This window comes from Protopterus annectens, chromosome 16.part0 (genome assembly GCF_019279795.1).
Source record: "Protopterus annectens isolate FY-2018-M chromosome 16.part0, PAN1.0, whole genome shotgun sequence".
Lineage (NCBI taxonomy): Eukaryota > Metazoa > Chordata > Ceratodontiformes > Protopteridae > Protopterus > Protopterus annectens.
The window spans coordinates 347,399,427-347,416,641 of record NC_056750.1 but is presented as its reverse complement, the minus strand read 5'-3'; the positions used below and the strand labels follow the sequence as shown (position 1 = coordinate 347,416,641).

Here is a 17,215-nt window from a genome sequence, read left to right as displayed (position 1 = left end):
GCTATAGGCTTTAAACCAATGAATACTGTATCATTAACTAAATATTATGCACCTGACTATTCAAGACTGCCAGCTGTTTTACTTACCAGCCCAAAAACAAAAACATGCACACTCAAAATAAACTGTGTGATCAATTATGTTTCAATCATTTACTGTTATACAGATTACATCTCAAAACTATATTAACATGAGGACGTCCAAGATGGCTGCACATTGAGTAATAGCTTAAGCTTAATTCTACTGCTCCTAGTGTGACAACAAAAAATCAGCACAGAAGGCCAGTAGACTTTTGTGTTTCTGGGTAAATTTCATTAACTGGCTAGAAAGTGCAACACCTGGATACCAGGAAAACAGAAATACAGATGACCTGAAGGAAAACCAACTAAAAAAGATGAAGAGAAAACACTGACTGGGAAAAGTACTGCAGCTGTTCAGCAAAAAGCAGTGTAAGTTCCAGACATGACTTCCAGTGACCTGGAGGAAAGCATAGGACAACAGCACACATACCTAATTAAAATAAATAAAACACTGATGGAGTATATCAACTTAAACAACAAAAGGCTGGAAAAAATGGAAGAAACTTTAAACAGATATTCAGATGAGGTAATAAAACTGCAAAAATGAAGAAAAGGCTGGCTGAATATTATACTCAAGATGAGATGTTTCAAAAAATAATAGAATTAGAGGACAGAGCACTTAAGGAAAACCTGAGATTTTCAGCTGTAGCAGAGACGCTGGAAGAAACAGACTGCATTAATTTTATGAAAGCACAAAGCAGAAGTTGCTAATTGAAAGGGCACATCATGTGTATGCTCCAAACCTGGTTATGAGAAAGCAAACTAGACCTGTAAAGATGCAATCTTAACAGCAGAAGGAGTTGATAATGACAAAACCGTGGCAGAAGGACACAGTACTAAAAGTGGGAAACAGCAGAGTATTTGTGGAGAATGATTAGTCACTGTACACCAGGCAGAAGAGGAGTAAATTTATTCCACAATTCAAGGAATGTCAAGAAGCAGGCATGGGATTCAAACTGCTGTACCCAACTATGTTGAAAAATATTTTTCCCTGGAGGAACAAAATCATTTTTGATTAAGTACGTGCTAAAGAGGAAATACAAAAGTTTGTCCAACAAAAAGTGAGCTGTGAAAAGGAGGGGATTCTGCTTCTTGTTATTCTGGTAACAAAAAAGCAACACAGAGAGACTGTGCCAGTGAAACATTTTCCAATGTTTCAATGGAAAATGCTGGAGAGAAGGAAGGATGCACGAGAGCTGACTAGAAGAATCGAGAGTATGTTGGAAATGAAGCAGAGACAGGATATGGGAGATGGAAATGAAAAAAAAGAAAAACAGTAACTTGGAAACTGACAAACTGGGATTACAAAGCAACAATTATATTTGCTATATTTGTGAAATATGACAAAACAAGAAAATCTGCAAATACTGGACTTTTTTTTTACTTGTAAGGAACTCTAAAGTATATGCCTTACTTCATGTCATTAATGTTCGAAAAAATTAGGAGAGGGGAAGAAGAGGGAGAAAGTTAACTGTAACTAAAACAAAATTTTCTCTTAATAGTACTCTTGTTTATAGCGTATGATTTTTTTGCATCCTACAAAGTAAAGTTTTCTCAGTTGTTTTTAAATGTAATGGGGATACTACTGTAAACAGGTCCTCCTGTTTTTCCCCTTTCTTCTTTCTTTCTTCTTTCTCCTTGTTCAGCTTTAAGAAATGTAGGCACCACAATGTAAAAACAAAGTCTGGTTAAAAGAGCTTGACAAAAGAAAAAAATAGTGTACTTTTTTCTCATTCTTGCATAGGTGGAATAACTGGATTAAGGGCCTTAGCTTGATCTAGTAACAAATTTTAACAGAAAGCAAGTAAATAAAAAAATACAGAAAACTATAAGGCTTTTTTCTAGCAAATGCATGCTTAGTAGCAATTCTGTATCTGGTCCACAACTCCATGGAGACAATCTGATAAAGAGAAATTGGCTACAATCTAATAAAGAGAAACTAACTAGAAAAAATGAGATATTGGCTAAGAGATAATGTTCTCTGAAGGCCTTCAGGTGTTTTCCCAGCTGGAAGAGTTATAAAGATAAGACAAAACCAGACAGCACTTAGTAAAAGTACAGGGTGCACCATGCATCTTAGCATGGATAAACTTTCTTTTACGTTAAATCAAGTCTGTGAGTATGGCTTTTAGTTTCGGACATTTGTTCCTATTAGGAGGGTAAAACTTTAATATTTGATGACGTACATAGTTTTGTGTGTTAGTATTAAGTTAATACCTTTTAAGGTGTTTGATGTCCCTCCTCTGGGCCAGTAATCAAGGAGCCTCAATCATCACACCCATCCTGGGCTGAACTTCCTCCTCCAGGCCCCAAATAAGACTTCACTTTTCTCTCTGCAGAAACCAGTGCTCTGTTTCCCTGTTCCAAGCAGCTGACACACACACTCTGAGATTTGACTTTCACATACACACAAACACACAGCTGAGAATGGCTGGCACAGATTTACCAGCTATGCCCCCTCTGCTCAGACTATAGATTCACTGCCACCAACCATCTACTTTAAGACTCTTACCAGAGTACCCAATTACTTAGTAAAATTAACACTTATACAAATGGTAGTATTAACCAAATGCAAGACTTTCAGGAGCATGAAGCCCACATTGCCACCAAACAAATCCAATTACTTTCAAATGTTAAACTATTTTCTAAAAGACCAGCCACAATGAAATGTACAGCTATGTTTAATAATAAATAATAAAAGAGAAAACATGAAAATACTGAAGCTCTATTTATAATAAACACCAGAGTTTCAATTCACAGGAAATATAAAAACAACACAGCTGAAAAGATTTAACTAATCTCACTATTTTCCTAAATGACTGAAGAATTAGAATTCCCTGGTTACCTGCTAAAGCAAAGCAAGATGAAGTGGATGAGTGCCTTATCAGCTGCAAAACAGAGTGCTGAGTGTCTCTATCACATTTCTCACAAACATCTAAAACAATTTCAGTGCTGGCTATAGAATGAGATCAGATCTGGTCACCTGACTCTGTGGTTCCCACAATACCCCATGACTAGAAGCTCAACCAGAACTGAGCACAGATGTGTCACAATACACACTTATAGCTTTGCTAAGGCATCTGGAGACTGTAAAACAATTATAGCACTTTCATCCTTCTTGTAGAAACTACCCAGACATTCTCTGGCACTCCAGGGTAGCAATTAGTTCACCACTAAGGGAAATAAGAGAAGGATCCCAGACCAGACATTGCATCTCTGGCTGCAATCAGGCCTGTGAGATTAAATATTTATGGCCTAAACCAAGTCAATTAATTTCAAGCTATTTTTTTCTTAAGGTAGGATGGTCTGAGCTCAACCCCTTCCCTTCTAGCATCCTCTGTTAACATATATACATTTCAGCAGTTACCAAAATACAGCCTGACATCCATGTATATTTCTTTTCTGTCCAGCAGGACCCGCTGTTGATACATTTTCAACACAAGCAGGTTTGCAAATACATTTTAACACAAGCATCTGTTCAAATCAGTTTAATATAAAATGACATAAAACTCTCTACAAAACTCAATCTAATACATTTTAACATAAGCATCTGTACAAATCAGTTTGACATACAAATGACATAAAATCTTTAAAAAACTCAATCTAGCTATGCTGGCATATATTACTCATGCACTGCCCTAGTCTCTCTGGCATAGCTTGCACTATCTCACATCATCAGAAAGGGGTACTGGGGCTGTGCTTGGTTTTTTTTTTTTTTTTTTTGAGGGCTTTCAATAAAACAAAAAGTTTTGTAAGATGTGACATAGGATCAAATGGATATGACAAGAAACAACTATATAAAAGTCCAACCTGCCAAACAGTGTATGCATGTAACACAAAACCTGGAACTAGACATTTAACAAAAAAGCTGTTATGCATAAAAGGTGGGAATAATAACTTTTTAATACAATGAAGCTTTCTGTGAGGTCTTTAAATGTCAGTGGTCTCACTGATAACTACAAAATAGAAAGAGTAGTGAACTATATTAAAAAATGTAAAGTGCAAATAGCTATGCTACAGCATACATATCTGGAAAGAACTGAACATGTGAATTTGACAAAGAAAGGTTTTCAGGATGGTTATTCAGCATAATACCTGGGACAAAGGAAAAGAGGAGTACTTAAATTAATAGCAAGAGGAGCTCCAATAGTGACTGAAGAAGATAAAAAATATAATAATGGCAGATTTGTAGTGCTAAGGGGCTACTGGCAAGGGAGAAAGATTACACTGGCATGCATTTACATTCCACCTAAAACTACTATAATGGAGCTAAGAGAATTCTGGAAGGCAATCAGCTTTCAGCAAGGAATATTACTTTATAGATGGGGGCTGGAATTTGATTTGCAGCAGTGAAGATATGTCTGGGGGGCCCAGAATGGAAAGTACAATAGGGTATACTTTTGAAGAAAGTTATGAAAATATTTGGCATGGAAGACATGAATTCAGTACTCGGAGTTTGAAGTGAATTTACATATTATTCCCAATATACAAAAATTGGGCTAGGTTAGACAGAATTTGCATTTCACAGGAACATGTGCATTTAATTGATGGTTTTGATACGAATCCAATAACTATATTTCAGATCATGCATCAACAGTAACTAAAATACAGGGTAATCAAATAAAAATGACACTGGTGCTTTCCCATCTATATGTTGAAAAGAGAGGAACTTAAGGAATGGGTAGTTGAAATTATTCAGGAGCTATTAGAGAAGACAGAATTTTTTTCCAAAAATATAGTTAGGGAGTGAGATAAAATTAAAATGGAATTTAAAAATAAGGTGGAAATAAAAGAAAGGGAGATATGGTTAAGAAGTAATAAGAATTATTTAGAGGGACTGACAAAAGTTAAATTATTGCAAAACAGGGGGGGGAATCTCACAAAACAAAAAGAGGAGCAACTGCAGAATGCTAAACAAAAATAAGGGAATATCTTGATAATGTACATGAGTTTAGAAAGACTGCTGTTAAGCATCTGTTTTTTGATAATAATTCTAGAGCACATAATCTTTTAGTACAACAACTCAGGCAACAGACAGTAGAACGGGCTGTCACCAAACTTAGGGAGCCTATAACAAGTAAAACAACAAGGGATCCTGTACAAGTATTAGACATATTTAGGAAATTCTATGAAAGTCTATATAAAGTAGAAAAATATGGAAATCAAGAAAAGGTACAAATGTAAATGTTTATGGAAGAATTAAATATGCTAAGGACAGAGATAGAGGAGGCTCAATTACTAACAGGATAGGAAGAGATGAGATAAAAATGGTGCTATATAACCAATCTACAGGAAAGTCTCCAAGAGTGGATGGTATTCCTGTGGTGTGGAAGTTTGGAATCTAGGAGGGAAAAAATTATGAAGATCTGGAAAGATTTGTTTAACAGTATTTTAAGAGGAGGAAAAGTACCAACATCCTGGAAGACAGCGGCAGTAGCTGTAATACCTAAATAGGGTAAAAATTGATCAGATCCAGTTACATACAGGCCCATTTCAATACTAAATTATGATTATAAGTGTTTATGTCTATAATAGCTAAAAGAATGGCAAACGTGATGCCAAAATTGATAGATATGGATCAATGTGGTTTTGTGGAGGGGAGGCAAACTTCTGATAACATTAACAGAACATTGATGATCCAATGAGAAGCTGAAAGTAAGAAAATACCACTGTTGTTGGTGGGTCTTGAAGCAGAGAAAGCATTTGACAGATTAAGCTGGAAATTTATGAGCAAGGCAATAGAAGCATTTGCATTCCCTGATAAAATTATAAGGTTGATTAGGAGGATACATGAGGGATAGCAGGCGAAAATTAAAGTGGTTTGGTCCTCTGATAATTTCTGCTTGAGCACAGTAACCAGGAAGGTACATCCTCGTTCCTCTTTCTTATCTGCATTATACTTAGAAACACTGGCAAAGAAAATAAGGGACTCAAATTCAAGGATATAATTGGTATGGTAGTCAAGAAAAACTGGCTCTGTTTACAGATGATATTATTTTATACCTGACAAAACCAGTAAAGGACATTACAGTGTTGCAAAACTCTTTGACACAGTTTCAAATAATTTGGGATACAAAATTAATGAAGCTAAAACAAAGGTAACAGCAGTAAATTATGTACCCACACACAAATTGGTTTAGCAATATTCATATTTATAAGGATATGATAAAATGAAGTATTTGGGGATATGGATTAAAAATTATTCCGGTATGGCAGCTAAGAATATGTGGAAAGAAACTAAATGAAAGAAAATACAAAAACTGAGAAATTGGAATCTCTGTTACATGGATATCAATAGTGATATACAAGCAGTTAAAATGTTTTTAGTCCCTTCAGTCTTTTTTCACAAGTCAGACATATTTTTATCAACCACAGGAGAAGGTGTGGATAGCAATTAAGAGCTGAAGGATTTTATCTGGGAGGGGAAGATGGCAAGAGTCAAGTAGGATAAGCTGATTCTTCCAATAGATCAAGGTGGATTGAGATAACCCAATTTGAAGGGGTATTTCAGAGCGGGTCAATATCATTTTGTTGAAACCCAACGTCAGCGAAAGTCCATTCATTGACTGTTCACATCAGAGAATGCGTTTCCCAGGGAAGTAAGTTAGTTGCCCAACATACTGAATGACAGACACAGTGCAGTACATTAAACCCACCAAAAAGGAGGGCTATGCCACCCACACATACCCTCTACTTATATATACTAACTCCGAGATCACATTACAGTGTGGAAGAGAGTAAATTTCTGTATGTTGGCCAACTAAACACTTCCATGGGGGAAAACATTTCCTGATATGAATGTTCGATGGACGGCCGTTCACTGAAGTTGGGTTTCAATGAACTGATACAGACCCCTTTCAGAGCTATAAAGTTAAGGCTTCTATACATAGCACAAGCAGAAACATATAATTGCAAGTGGAAAGGGATGATGATGACACTGGAGGAAAGCTCAAGACCCCTAGGCATGGGTAAGCAAAAACTGCAGAGGCAAACCTTGTCCTAGACGTGGAGAAAAGAGGTTGGTGGTAATGCTTTGTAAAGGTATGGAGAGAGGTCCAGAGGTGGCAGATTCCAAGATGTTCCATGTGGGGACTCTTCTGAGGAATGCTGTGGAAGTAGAGGCTGCCTTAGTGGAATGGGTACAAATAGACTTAGGGGGTGATTTCCCATTTAGTCCGTAGCAGAAATGGGTACAGTGTGATATCCATTTGGAAATGGTTTGCTTGGAAGTGGGCTTCCCCTCTGCCCTTGGGGCAAAGCTGACAAGAAGCTGGCCTGTTTTTCTGAAGGGTTTAGTATGGTCCAGGTAGTATCCGAGTTGTCTGTGCATGTCTAGTGAGTGCAGAATTCTTTACCCCTTGTTTTGAGGGTTGGGAAAGAAGGTGGGTAGATGTAAGGCCTGGTTGACTGTCACATCAGATACTACCTTGGGCATAAAGGAGGGGTTAGTCCTCAGGGAGACCCAGTCTGCATGGAAAATGATGAATGGCTCAATGGCCATGAGTGCCTGAAGTTCTGAAACCTTCTGGTTGAGGTGATAGCTAGTAGGAAAGCAGTCTTCCAGGAGAGGTATTTCAATTCTGCTGAAGCAGCAGGTTCGAATGGAGGTAAGGTTAGTTTTTCTAAAACATAATTCAGGTCCCAGGCTGGCGTGGGTGGCCTTCTGGGAGGTCTGATATTAGAAGCCCCAAAGGATGTGAGAAGAGGGGTTGTTCTGAATCGAAATGAGCTGAAATGGCTGAGGCATGGATTTTAATAGAAGAGAAGGAGAGGCCACTATTGTGCAACTCAGCTAGATAGTCCAAGATAAGAGGGATGGAAGGTTGTGAGGTACTGCCCCCTCTGGACTGGCTCCAGGAGCAGAATCTTTTCCATTTCCCTACGTAAGATTTTCTGGTGCTGGGCCTTCTGGCCTCTGTGATAATGTCTAGGACCTGTTTACTTAACAGGGACCCCTTGTTTGCTTTTAAAGTATTAGCCATGCTAACAGACAGAGTCTGCAAGTCTGGGTGCAGCATTCCCACCCCCCCCCACCTGGGTCAAGATGTCTGAGATCAGGGGAAGCTGCCTGGGGGGCTGTAATGTCAGGCTATGCAATAAGGGGTATCAATGCTGTCTGGGCCAATCTGGAGCAATGAGGATGGCCTTTGGTCTCTCCTCCCTTATTCTGATCAGTACCTTGGGAATAAGAGGCAGAGGAGGGAATGCGTACAAAAGAGGGAGTTCCACGGGAAGGTCAAGGCATCCACCTTCCACGCTAGGTGGTGATACTCCCTGGTACAGAATTTTTCCAGCTGGTGGTTGAGGTGCAAAGCAAAGAGTTCCACCTCCAGAGTTATCCACTCCTGAGTGACTTGCAGAAAGATTTTTCTATGCAGCTGCCACTCATGGGGGTTTAGTAAGTTTCTGCTTAGGTGGTCTGCCACGGTGTTGTTGACCCCTGGTAGGTATTGGGGAATTAGGTGTAGACCCATGGAGGTGGCTGTCAGACAGAGGTTCATGGCTAGCCTGCACAGAGGGTAAGATTGGGTCCCTCCCTGTTTGTTGATATGCCACATTACTGTGGTGTTATCTGTTTTGATAAGGAGAACCCCTGGTCTGAGATGGGGTTTGAAGAATGTCAGAGCCTTTTGTACTGCCATCATTTCTTTCTGACTGATGTGTAAGGGTAGGTGCTGGGCATCCCAAAGACCTTGGGTGCACCTGCCTGCTAGGTGGGCACCCCAAGCAATGTCTGAGGCTTCGGTGGTGATGGTCTGGCCACAAGGGCGAAGGATGAAGAGAAGACCCTTGTTCCTGGCACAGGCCCCTGCCCACCAGAGAAACTCGGCCCTTATACAGGGGATCAGAGGGAGAGAGGTCTCTACAGGCTAAGAGTGCTGACACCAAAGGTTCTTTAGATACAACTGAAGTTTCCTCATGTGAAGCCTGGTCAGAAGAATTATAAGGATGCAAGATGCCATGTACCCCAAGGCTTGCAGGAGGTGACTTCTGGAAGCCAGCTGGGTAAAGTAGAGAGGTAGGAAGCTCTGCTTTTCTGGAGATAGGAATGTCATTTGGGATGCTATGTCCAGCAGTGCTCCCAGGAAAGTGATCTTCCTGGAGGGTGTTTGCTTTGATTTCTTCTCATTGATGGTGAACCCTAGGGAAGTTAGGAGGGTTTTGACACAGAGAAGGTTCTGGCGCAGCTTTTCTTTGCACTCTGCCTGAATGAGGCAGTCATCCAGATAAGGGAAAATCTGTACATTTCTCTGTCTGCAAAATGCTACGGCCGGGGCTAAGCATTTGGTGAATACTCAGGGTGTAGTAGATAAGCCAAAGGATAGCACAGAGAACTGAAAGTGTTGTGAGCTTGCTCTGAACCGCAGGAATTTCCTGCAGGATTCCCTTATGGGGATGTGGAGGTAGGCTTCTTTTAGGTCTAGGGTCACTAGCCAGGCATTTTATTGTCAGCATAGGCAGCAGCTTCTACAAATTTAGCATTCTGAATTTGGGGACCACCAGGGAGGTGTTCAGAATTGATAGATCCAGGATGGGGCGCCAAGTGCCCTCTTTTCTGGGAACAAGGAATAGTCTGGAATAAAAGCCTTTGCCTGTTTGATCTGAGGGGACAGGTTCTACTGCCCACTGGGATATGAGAGTTTGTACCCGTTTCAATGCCTCTGCCCACTGATTTGGAGGTAAGTCTGGGTATCCTCTTGAAATTGGGAGTTCGTTGAAAGAGAATTTGTATCCCTGAAAAATGATTTTTAAAGACCGATTGGTCCTTTGTTACAGAAAGCCAATTTTCTTTGCAGAGGGAGAGCCCTCCTCCTAGCTTTTGGTGAATGAAAGGCAGGCAGAGGAGAGAGAGGGAGTCATTGAGAGTTTTTGCCATAAAAGGGTGGCTTAGAACTCCTTGCCTTTGGGGCAGAAGTGGTCCACTGTTTGGTCCTCTGCTGCCCCTTGGCTAGGGGCCTGGGTGGTCTGCCCCTGGGCCCTGTCTGCTAGGTGCAGGGAAGGACCAGTGCTTAGAGGGAAAGTTCCTGCTGAACCTGGGAGGTTGAACCTGAAAGAAATCTTTTACTGTTTGCATAGATTTTGCTTTGTCTTCCATCTTTTTCAGCACCTCTTCTGTATTTACTACAAACAAGTGGTACTTATCCAGGGGTGCATCAATTAGTGTAGACTTGACATGATCAGGGAGAGGTTGTTCCTTCAACCATGCATGTCTCCTAATGACAGATCCTGACACTGCTGCCCTGCTTGCAGCTTCTAGGGCATCATATCCACAGTGTAATGAGTGTTTGGCCACTTGACAAGTAGAGTGCAGTAAACCTGCTAACTTTTTCGAATTGGCACAGTCAGGAAAGGTTGAAATATTTTGCTTTAATAGTTCCAAAGTGTATTGTTGCTATTTTAACATATGGAACTGACAGTTGAGAGCTCGGATCGCTAAGGTTGCAGAGGTATATACTTTTTTTTACCCCATCTGTCCAGAGCTCTGGAACCCTTTTCAGAAGGAACAGGATCCTTGGCAGAACTAGTCTTAGCTCCTTTTGGTCCCTGTGTAATGACCTCTGGGGTCTGCAGCAGGATTTCTGTACAGGTATTTCTGAGAATCCGGTACTCTGTAACACCTGTCAGGTTTACTGGGAGTAGGTGGGAGGATGTCAGGGGCTAAACTGGATTTATGGAAAACATCATCCACCACTTCTAAAATAGGAGGGATGGCCGGGGTCTGTGCTGGGGCAGGTCCAGAAACTCTCCAACTCTTTTCTTAGACTGGGGAAATCCTGAGATTCCCATTGGAAATGTTTCCTGAGGGTGAGAACAGTTTCCTCAAAGGAAAGGTCTTCTGGTGGGGAGGCAGAAGGAATGGATACCTTTGCATCTGAATCCTCAAAAGGAGTCAGAGGTGGCTGTTCCTCTTCAAAATCTGAATAGTCAGACTCCTCAGAAACCTGTTCTGTCATAAATTTTTAGGGAAGGGTGTCTTTTTCCTTTTAGAAGTTGTGGCCTGACTACCCCTGATAAGGGAAATGAGATCCTCTGCCATTTTAAGCATTTGGGCTTGAGGTGGTGGATCAGGAGCAAGATGGTGGCTAGAGGCAGATTTTCTAGGAGTGGCCTGGCTTCTAGGCCTAAGAGTATCCGTCAGTCAGAGAGAAACGGTAGTCGGATGAGAAGACATCGTTTTTTTTGTCTAGATTCAGGAGCACGAGAGGCCTCCTCGGAAGACAGTGCCTGCGTCGCAGCTCCAGACCCAACCGAGGCAGAGACAGCGAAAGGCTCAGAAGATGAAGAAGATTTCTGCGGCATACTGGACTCTGAAAGGGTCTTAGTAGAAGCCTGTGTAGATATCGAATCGGGCATCAGGGGTTGCAAAAGCACCACACTGAATTCCGGAGAACTGATGACCTGCTTAGCGGTAGTCATCGGAAGGCTTAGCCTTGTGTGGTCTGTCTCTATCTTTATCTCTGGGATTTTTTGGAATGTCCATGGATTGTTGGCTGATGGACACCATTTCGGAATGCGAAGATGGAAGACGAAAATACCGGTCTACAATAAGAGCTCTACGGTGAATGGTTCTCGCGTTAAATAGGGCACAGAACCAGCAACGGGGGATGTCGTGGTCTGGGCCTAAACAAGTGACGCAGTATGAATGGAAGCCTCGATGTGATCTGCTTTCCACAGGTGAGACAATTGTTGACGTTTTCAGACATCGGTTAGTGCAAGAAAAAAGCATCCCCAATGGGGTACTTCGCTTTAGACATTTTCAGCTGAAATTTAAACTCTGGCAGCAGCCGACCAGCGCATTTGCGAACTGATTCTGCTACGGGCTCCATGGCAAGAAAGACTGAGGTAATGGCATCGGCTGCCTTGTTTTGTAGTACTGACGACTTGACATCAGACTACAGGCAACAGCAGCTGATGCAGAAAAACACTGACTCTGGTATTCGGGCCGGCCGAGGGCTACCATATCAGGGATAACCCACAGGTGATGCCTGCAACAGTGAAACACGAAGAACATCAGCTATTTAGAAGTAACAACAGCTGCCTCAAATCAGAAATCATTTTATAACATTTCAATCATTTACCCACCAAATAACCAGACCAGAGGAAAAAAAAGAAAAAAGAATCTAGTATATATATATATATATATATATATATATATATATATATATATATAAATGTATATTTAGCCATCTATAAAACTCCACTAATGTACTGCATTAATGTTTATATGTCTAAACAAATAGTCTAAAACATCTAGTTAGAAACACTAATCAGAAACATATTTTTACCCAACCACTGAAAAAAAGGCACTTTGGTATTAAGACAAATTACACTATTACTGAAGAATTAGAAGACATATATCCTTTGTAGTTAAAAGGGAAAAATATGTAAAGTACTTAAAGTGGGGAAAAGAGAGAAAATGAACACTAGTAAAAAGGAATAGGGAGAAAGAAGAGAGAGAGAGAATGTTATTTAAATACTTAGTACTATATGTAATTAGAAGAAGTAAATATAGAAAGGAAGAGAGAAAGTAAATAATAAAGATGATTCACATTACCTTACAGTATAGAAATTTTCCAGAATCAACTATATTATGATTCATAAAACAAAGCATTTAAAATTAGAAGGAATTTATTCATTTGTCCTTTAGTTTCTTAGTTTTGTCACAGACCATCCATTTTTTGTTGCCTGTCTCTTCAAACTCTGGGATGACCATTCCATTTCTTCTATGTCCGACAGTATTTTCTTCTTTTGGATAAATTCTACTGCTTCTCGTAAGGAATCAAAGATCTTCACTCCTTCTGGCAAGATGATTTTTATTCTTACAGGAAAAAGAATTTGAGCTTTAATACTGGCTTTTTTCAAGGACTTAATTAGAGGAACGCACTCCTTTCTTCTGGATATGATTGTAGAGGTGTAGTCATTGTCAAAACGAATAACTTGCTCACCCATCTTGATAGGGGAATTAGTCCAACCTGATTTCAGCACTAAGTCCTTGTCTTGTGAGGAAAGAAATCTAACTATTATAGACCTGGGGTTAGATGAACTCTGAGACAAAACTGGATTTGCCAGGGACCGATGAGCCCTCTCAATCCCAAAAGAGAGGGATTCATATATGTTTAGTGCAGATGAAAACCACTTATTGAGGAAATTAATCATGCTAGCACCCTCTACTTTCTCAGAAATTCAACATATTCATATGTTATTCCTCCTTGATCTACTTTCAAGGTCTGCTAGTTTCTCAATCAGCCTGGTATTTTGTTTCAGAAGAAATTCATTGTAATGTTCATTTTCTGTCACTCTAGTATCCAGGTCAGCTACGGTTTCCTCTAAGGCAAGAATCTGTTCAGATTGTTTTTTACTATTCCATTTAGAAGTTCCAGTTGTTTACTGCATTCTTGTTTGATAATATCCATTTTGTTTTCAAATTTGTCCATTTTTAGTGACAGTTCTTGGACGTTTGTTATTACAAGATGTAGCTCTTTCTTCACTGCACTCTCCTGGTGTGGGTTCTTCGAGTTGCTCAAGTTGAAATCTCCAGTAGAAAACTTCATGATAGGAATAATTCAAAAATTCTCTTGACTATGTATTAATTTTTAGAAAATAATAAGAGAGTCTAAATTAATCTATCTTTCAGTATACTTTTAGTTAGATTTTTCTAAAAATTAAAATATATTTCCTGTCAGGATATTAAAATCTAAGCAGAGCTATGGATTTCTGCTGCTATCAGACTGGCATCTTGGCCACGCCCTATGAGTGATCTTTTTTAAAGGTTAGGCTAATTGATCTTCAACTTGTTATTTGGCTGCTTACACCTGTGGGTGCTTTTAATGAAGAAAACAAAGTTGTTTAAAATGAGAACTTTATAGCATTGCACAGAAATAAGAATTAAATTGTGAGAAATGCTTAAGAAAACACACACTACAGTTAACGAGCAAGCCCAAAATATGCACCTGTTTAAACTATGATGTTTATATATACTGTTAAAAGAATTCAAGGGGGGGGGCGATTCTGATACAATACTCCAGAAACTAGAATCTGACTGCAAAGCAAATTGCAACTTTGCAGACTTCCCTGCATTTAATAGAGGTATTTTTTATAAGTATGTTTTATCTGAAGTCTGTATCTGTATAAGTACAGTGGGATCATGAGTTCTACAAGACTGCTCTGTGCAGCATAATTATTCTCCTTACCAAAACTGGTGTGCAATCAGAGTTAACATATATATATATATATATATATATATATATATATATATATATATATATACACACACACACACCGTGGAAAGTGTACACACCCCTGTTAAAATGCCAGGTTTTCGTGATATAAAAAAAATGAGACCACAATAAATCATTTCAAAACTTTTCCCACCTTTAATGTGACCTATAACCTGTACAATTCAATTGAAAAACAAACAAATCTGTTAGGGGGAAAATATAAAAAATAAAAAACGTACAATAAGCTGGTTGCATAAGTGTGCACACCCTTAAACTAATACTTTGTTGAAGCACCTTTTGATTTAATTACAGCATTCAGTCTTCTTGGGTAGGAGTCTATCAGCATGGCACATCTTGACTTCACAATATTTGCCCACTCCTCATTGCAAAAGTGCTCCAAATCTGTCAGATTGCAAGGGCATCTCTGCTGCACAGCCCTCTTCAGGTCACCCCACAGATTTTTGATTGGATTTAGGTCTGCACTCTGGCTGGGCCATTCCAAAACTTTAATTTTCTTCTGGTGAAGCCATTCTTTTGTTGATTTGGATGTATACTTGGGGTCATTGTCATGTTGAAAGGTGAAATTCCTCTTCATCTTCAGCTTTCTAGCAGACGCCTGAAGGTTTTGGGCCAAAAGTGACTGGTATTTGTGAACTGTTCGTAAATCCCTCCACCTTGACTAAAGCCCCAGTTCCAGCTGATGAAAAGCAACCCTAAAACATGATACTGCCACCACCCATGCTTCACCATGGGGATGGTCTTCTTTTGGTGATGCAAAGTGTTTTTTGCGCCAAACGTACCTTCTGGAATTGTGGCTAAAAAGTTCAACCTTGGTCTCATCAGACCATAACACATTTTCCCACATGCTTTTGGGAGACTTGATGTATTGTTTTGCAAATTTTAGTCAGGCTTGGATGTTTTTCTGTGTAAGAAAAGGCTTACTTCTTGCAACCCTACCCCATAGTCCAGACATATGGAGAATACAGGAGATTGTTGTCACATGTAGTACACAACCAGTACTTGCCAGAAATTCCTGCAGCTCCTTCAGTGTTGCTGTAGGTCTCTTGGCATCCTCCCTGTCCAGTTTTCGTCTCATCTTTTCATCAATTTTGGAGGGACATCCAGTTCTTTGCAACGCCACTGTTGTTCCATATTTTCTCCACTTTTTGATGACTGTCTTCACTGTGTTCCATGGTATATCCAATGCTGTGAAAGTGTTTTTGTACCCTTCTCCTGACTGATACCTTTCAACAATGAGATCCCTTTGATGCTTTGTAAGCTCTCTGTGAACCATGGCTTTTGCTGTAGCAGACAACTGAGTAAATGTCAAGAAAATCCTACTAGGACAGCTGAACTTTACTTGGGGTTAATCAGAGTCTCTTTAATTGATGGTAGTTGTGTACCCAAGAAGACTGAATGAATGCTGTAATTAAATCAAAAGGTGCTTCAACAAAGTATTAGTTTAAGGGTGTGCACACTTATGCAACCAGCTTATTGTACATTTTTTATTTTTTATATTTTCCCCTAACAGAAAAAAATGTTCCTGACAGTGGACTGATAGAAATGGTTTGCTGTGAGGTTTGTGAGTGATATTTACTGTCTTTCTGACAAGAGTATTCATCAAAGAATGTGTGCACATACACAAGCACTTGTGTGGTTTCTTCTAACTTGATTTCACAAGGCAGTGGAGAGGTATAAGGTACACAAACTATGGGACGCACATCAACACTTGATTTCATAGGCCTCTGGAGTAATGTTAAGGACAGAAACAAATAATAAAACAGGCAAGTAAAACAAAACTCAAATTATTAGTATACTTGGGGAAAAACAGAATTAATACATACAGTTACAAAACCCATCTTTCCTACTGCTTCCTTGTGGTCATTGTCCACTTGGCAGACCAAAGCATTGCACAGATGCACAGCAATGCGCTGGAGAGACTCATCCTGTCTAGACTGGTTCAAGATACTCAGCAGCAACTCATTAACACGGTGGTACTGAAACTCCAACTCCTCTGGGATACCAAAATTGCACAGTGTTAAGCAGCAGTTACGTTGCACCTACAAGCAGAGTTAGACAAAATAGCTCCTAAATATAGTATTAACATACTTTCATTAGAATTCAATACAATATTTCTCAATAACAGACACATTTTTATAAGAATGCTAAAAACCTTCTACTTTGTTTCTTGGAATTATGGTGCATAACTGTAAATACCTCTGACTGTACATTAATTTATCTAATGGAAACCACATAACATTTCATGTAGACAAAAGCAGGAAGAATAAATGAGAACCTGGCAGCAGTATTGAGGTGCAGACATATCTGGATGAACTTTCAATCCAAGTAATACAGCAAAGTATCCAGAATACAAATTCTAGTCATCTAAACAGTACCTGACATGCAGTAGAACTCTGTTTACATGAAACTCATTTAACTGAATCTCTACAATACCCATGGTTCAATGAGGTCCTCTGACTAAATATTAAAATCAAGTCATATGTGACCTAATGTTTTAGCATTTTTACTATTGACTTTTACTGTACTTGTTAGTACACTCCAAAAATAAAAAAAAACAAGTAAAACAAAAGGCTATATGATGCAAGCAGTGAATAATGTAGGTGTGATCATTGGCTGATTACCTTATTAGCATCCAAGCAGTTGCAAGAATGTAATCAGTAAAATCTTGCAGCCCTTTTAACAGCCAACTACTCTAAGCAAAAAGAAATTAAACATTTTCCTATATGATTTGTACTTCAATCCAATGTACAATATGTTTTTTTCAGATCTTGCCCCCAGTGTTTTTTTTTAAGTTATGGTAAATGGTATTAATCAATAAGTGCATTTACACAGAATATCCTACAATAACAGATCCAAACTCAAGAGCACTCTACCACCATCAAGATACAATACAGCCAT

The 17,215-nt window shown here is 39.4% G+C and overlaps 1 protein-coding gene across 1 annotated transcript in view; it reads right to left on the bottom strand.

Moving 5' to 3' along the window:
• ZER1 (zyg-11 related cell cycle regulator) overlaps positions 1 to 17,215 on the bottom strand; it is a 1,037,134-nt gene that overhangs the window by 640,215 nt on the left and 379,704 nt on the right. The window contains exon 9 of the mRNA XM_044058124.1: positions 16,141 to 16,356. Within this exon, the coding sequence (XP_043914059.1) occupies positions 16,141 to 16,356 (216 nt within the window). The remainder of the gene's footprint in view (positions 1 to 16,140; positions 16,357 to 17,215) is intronic.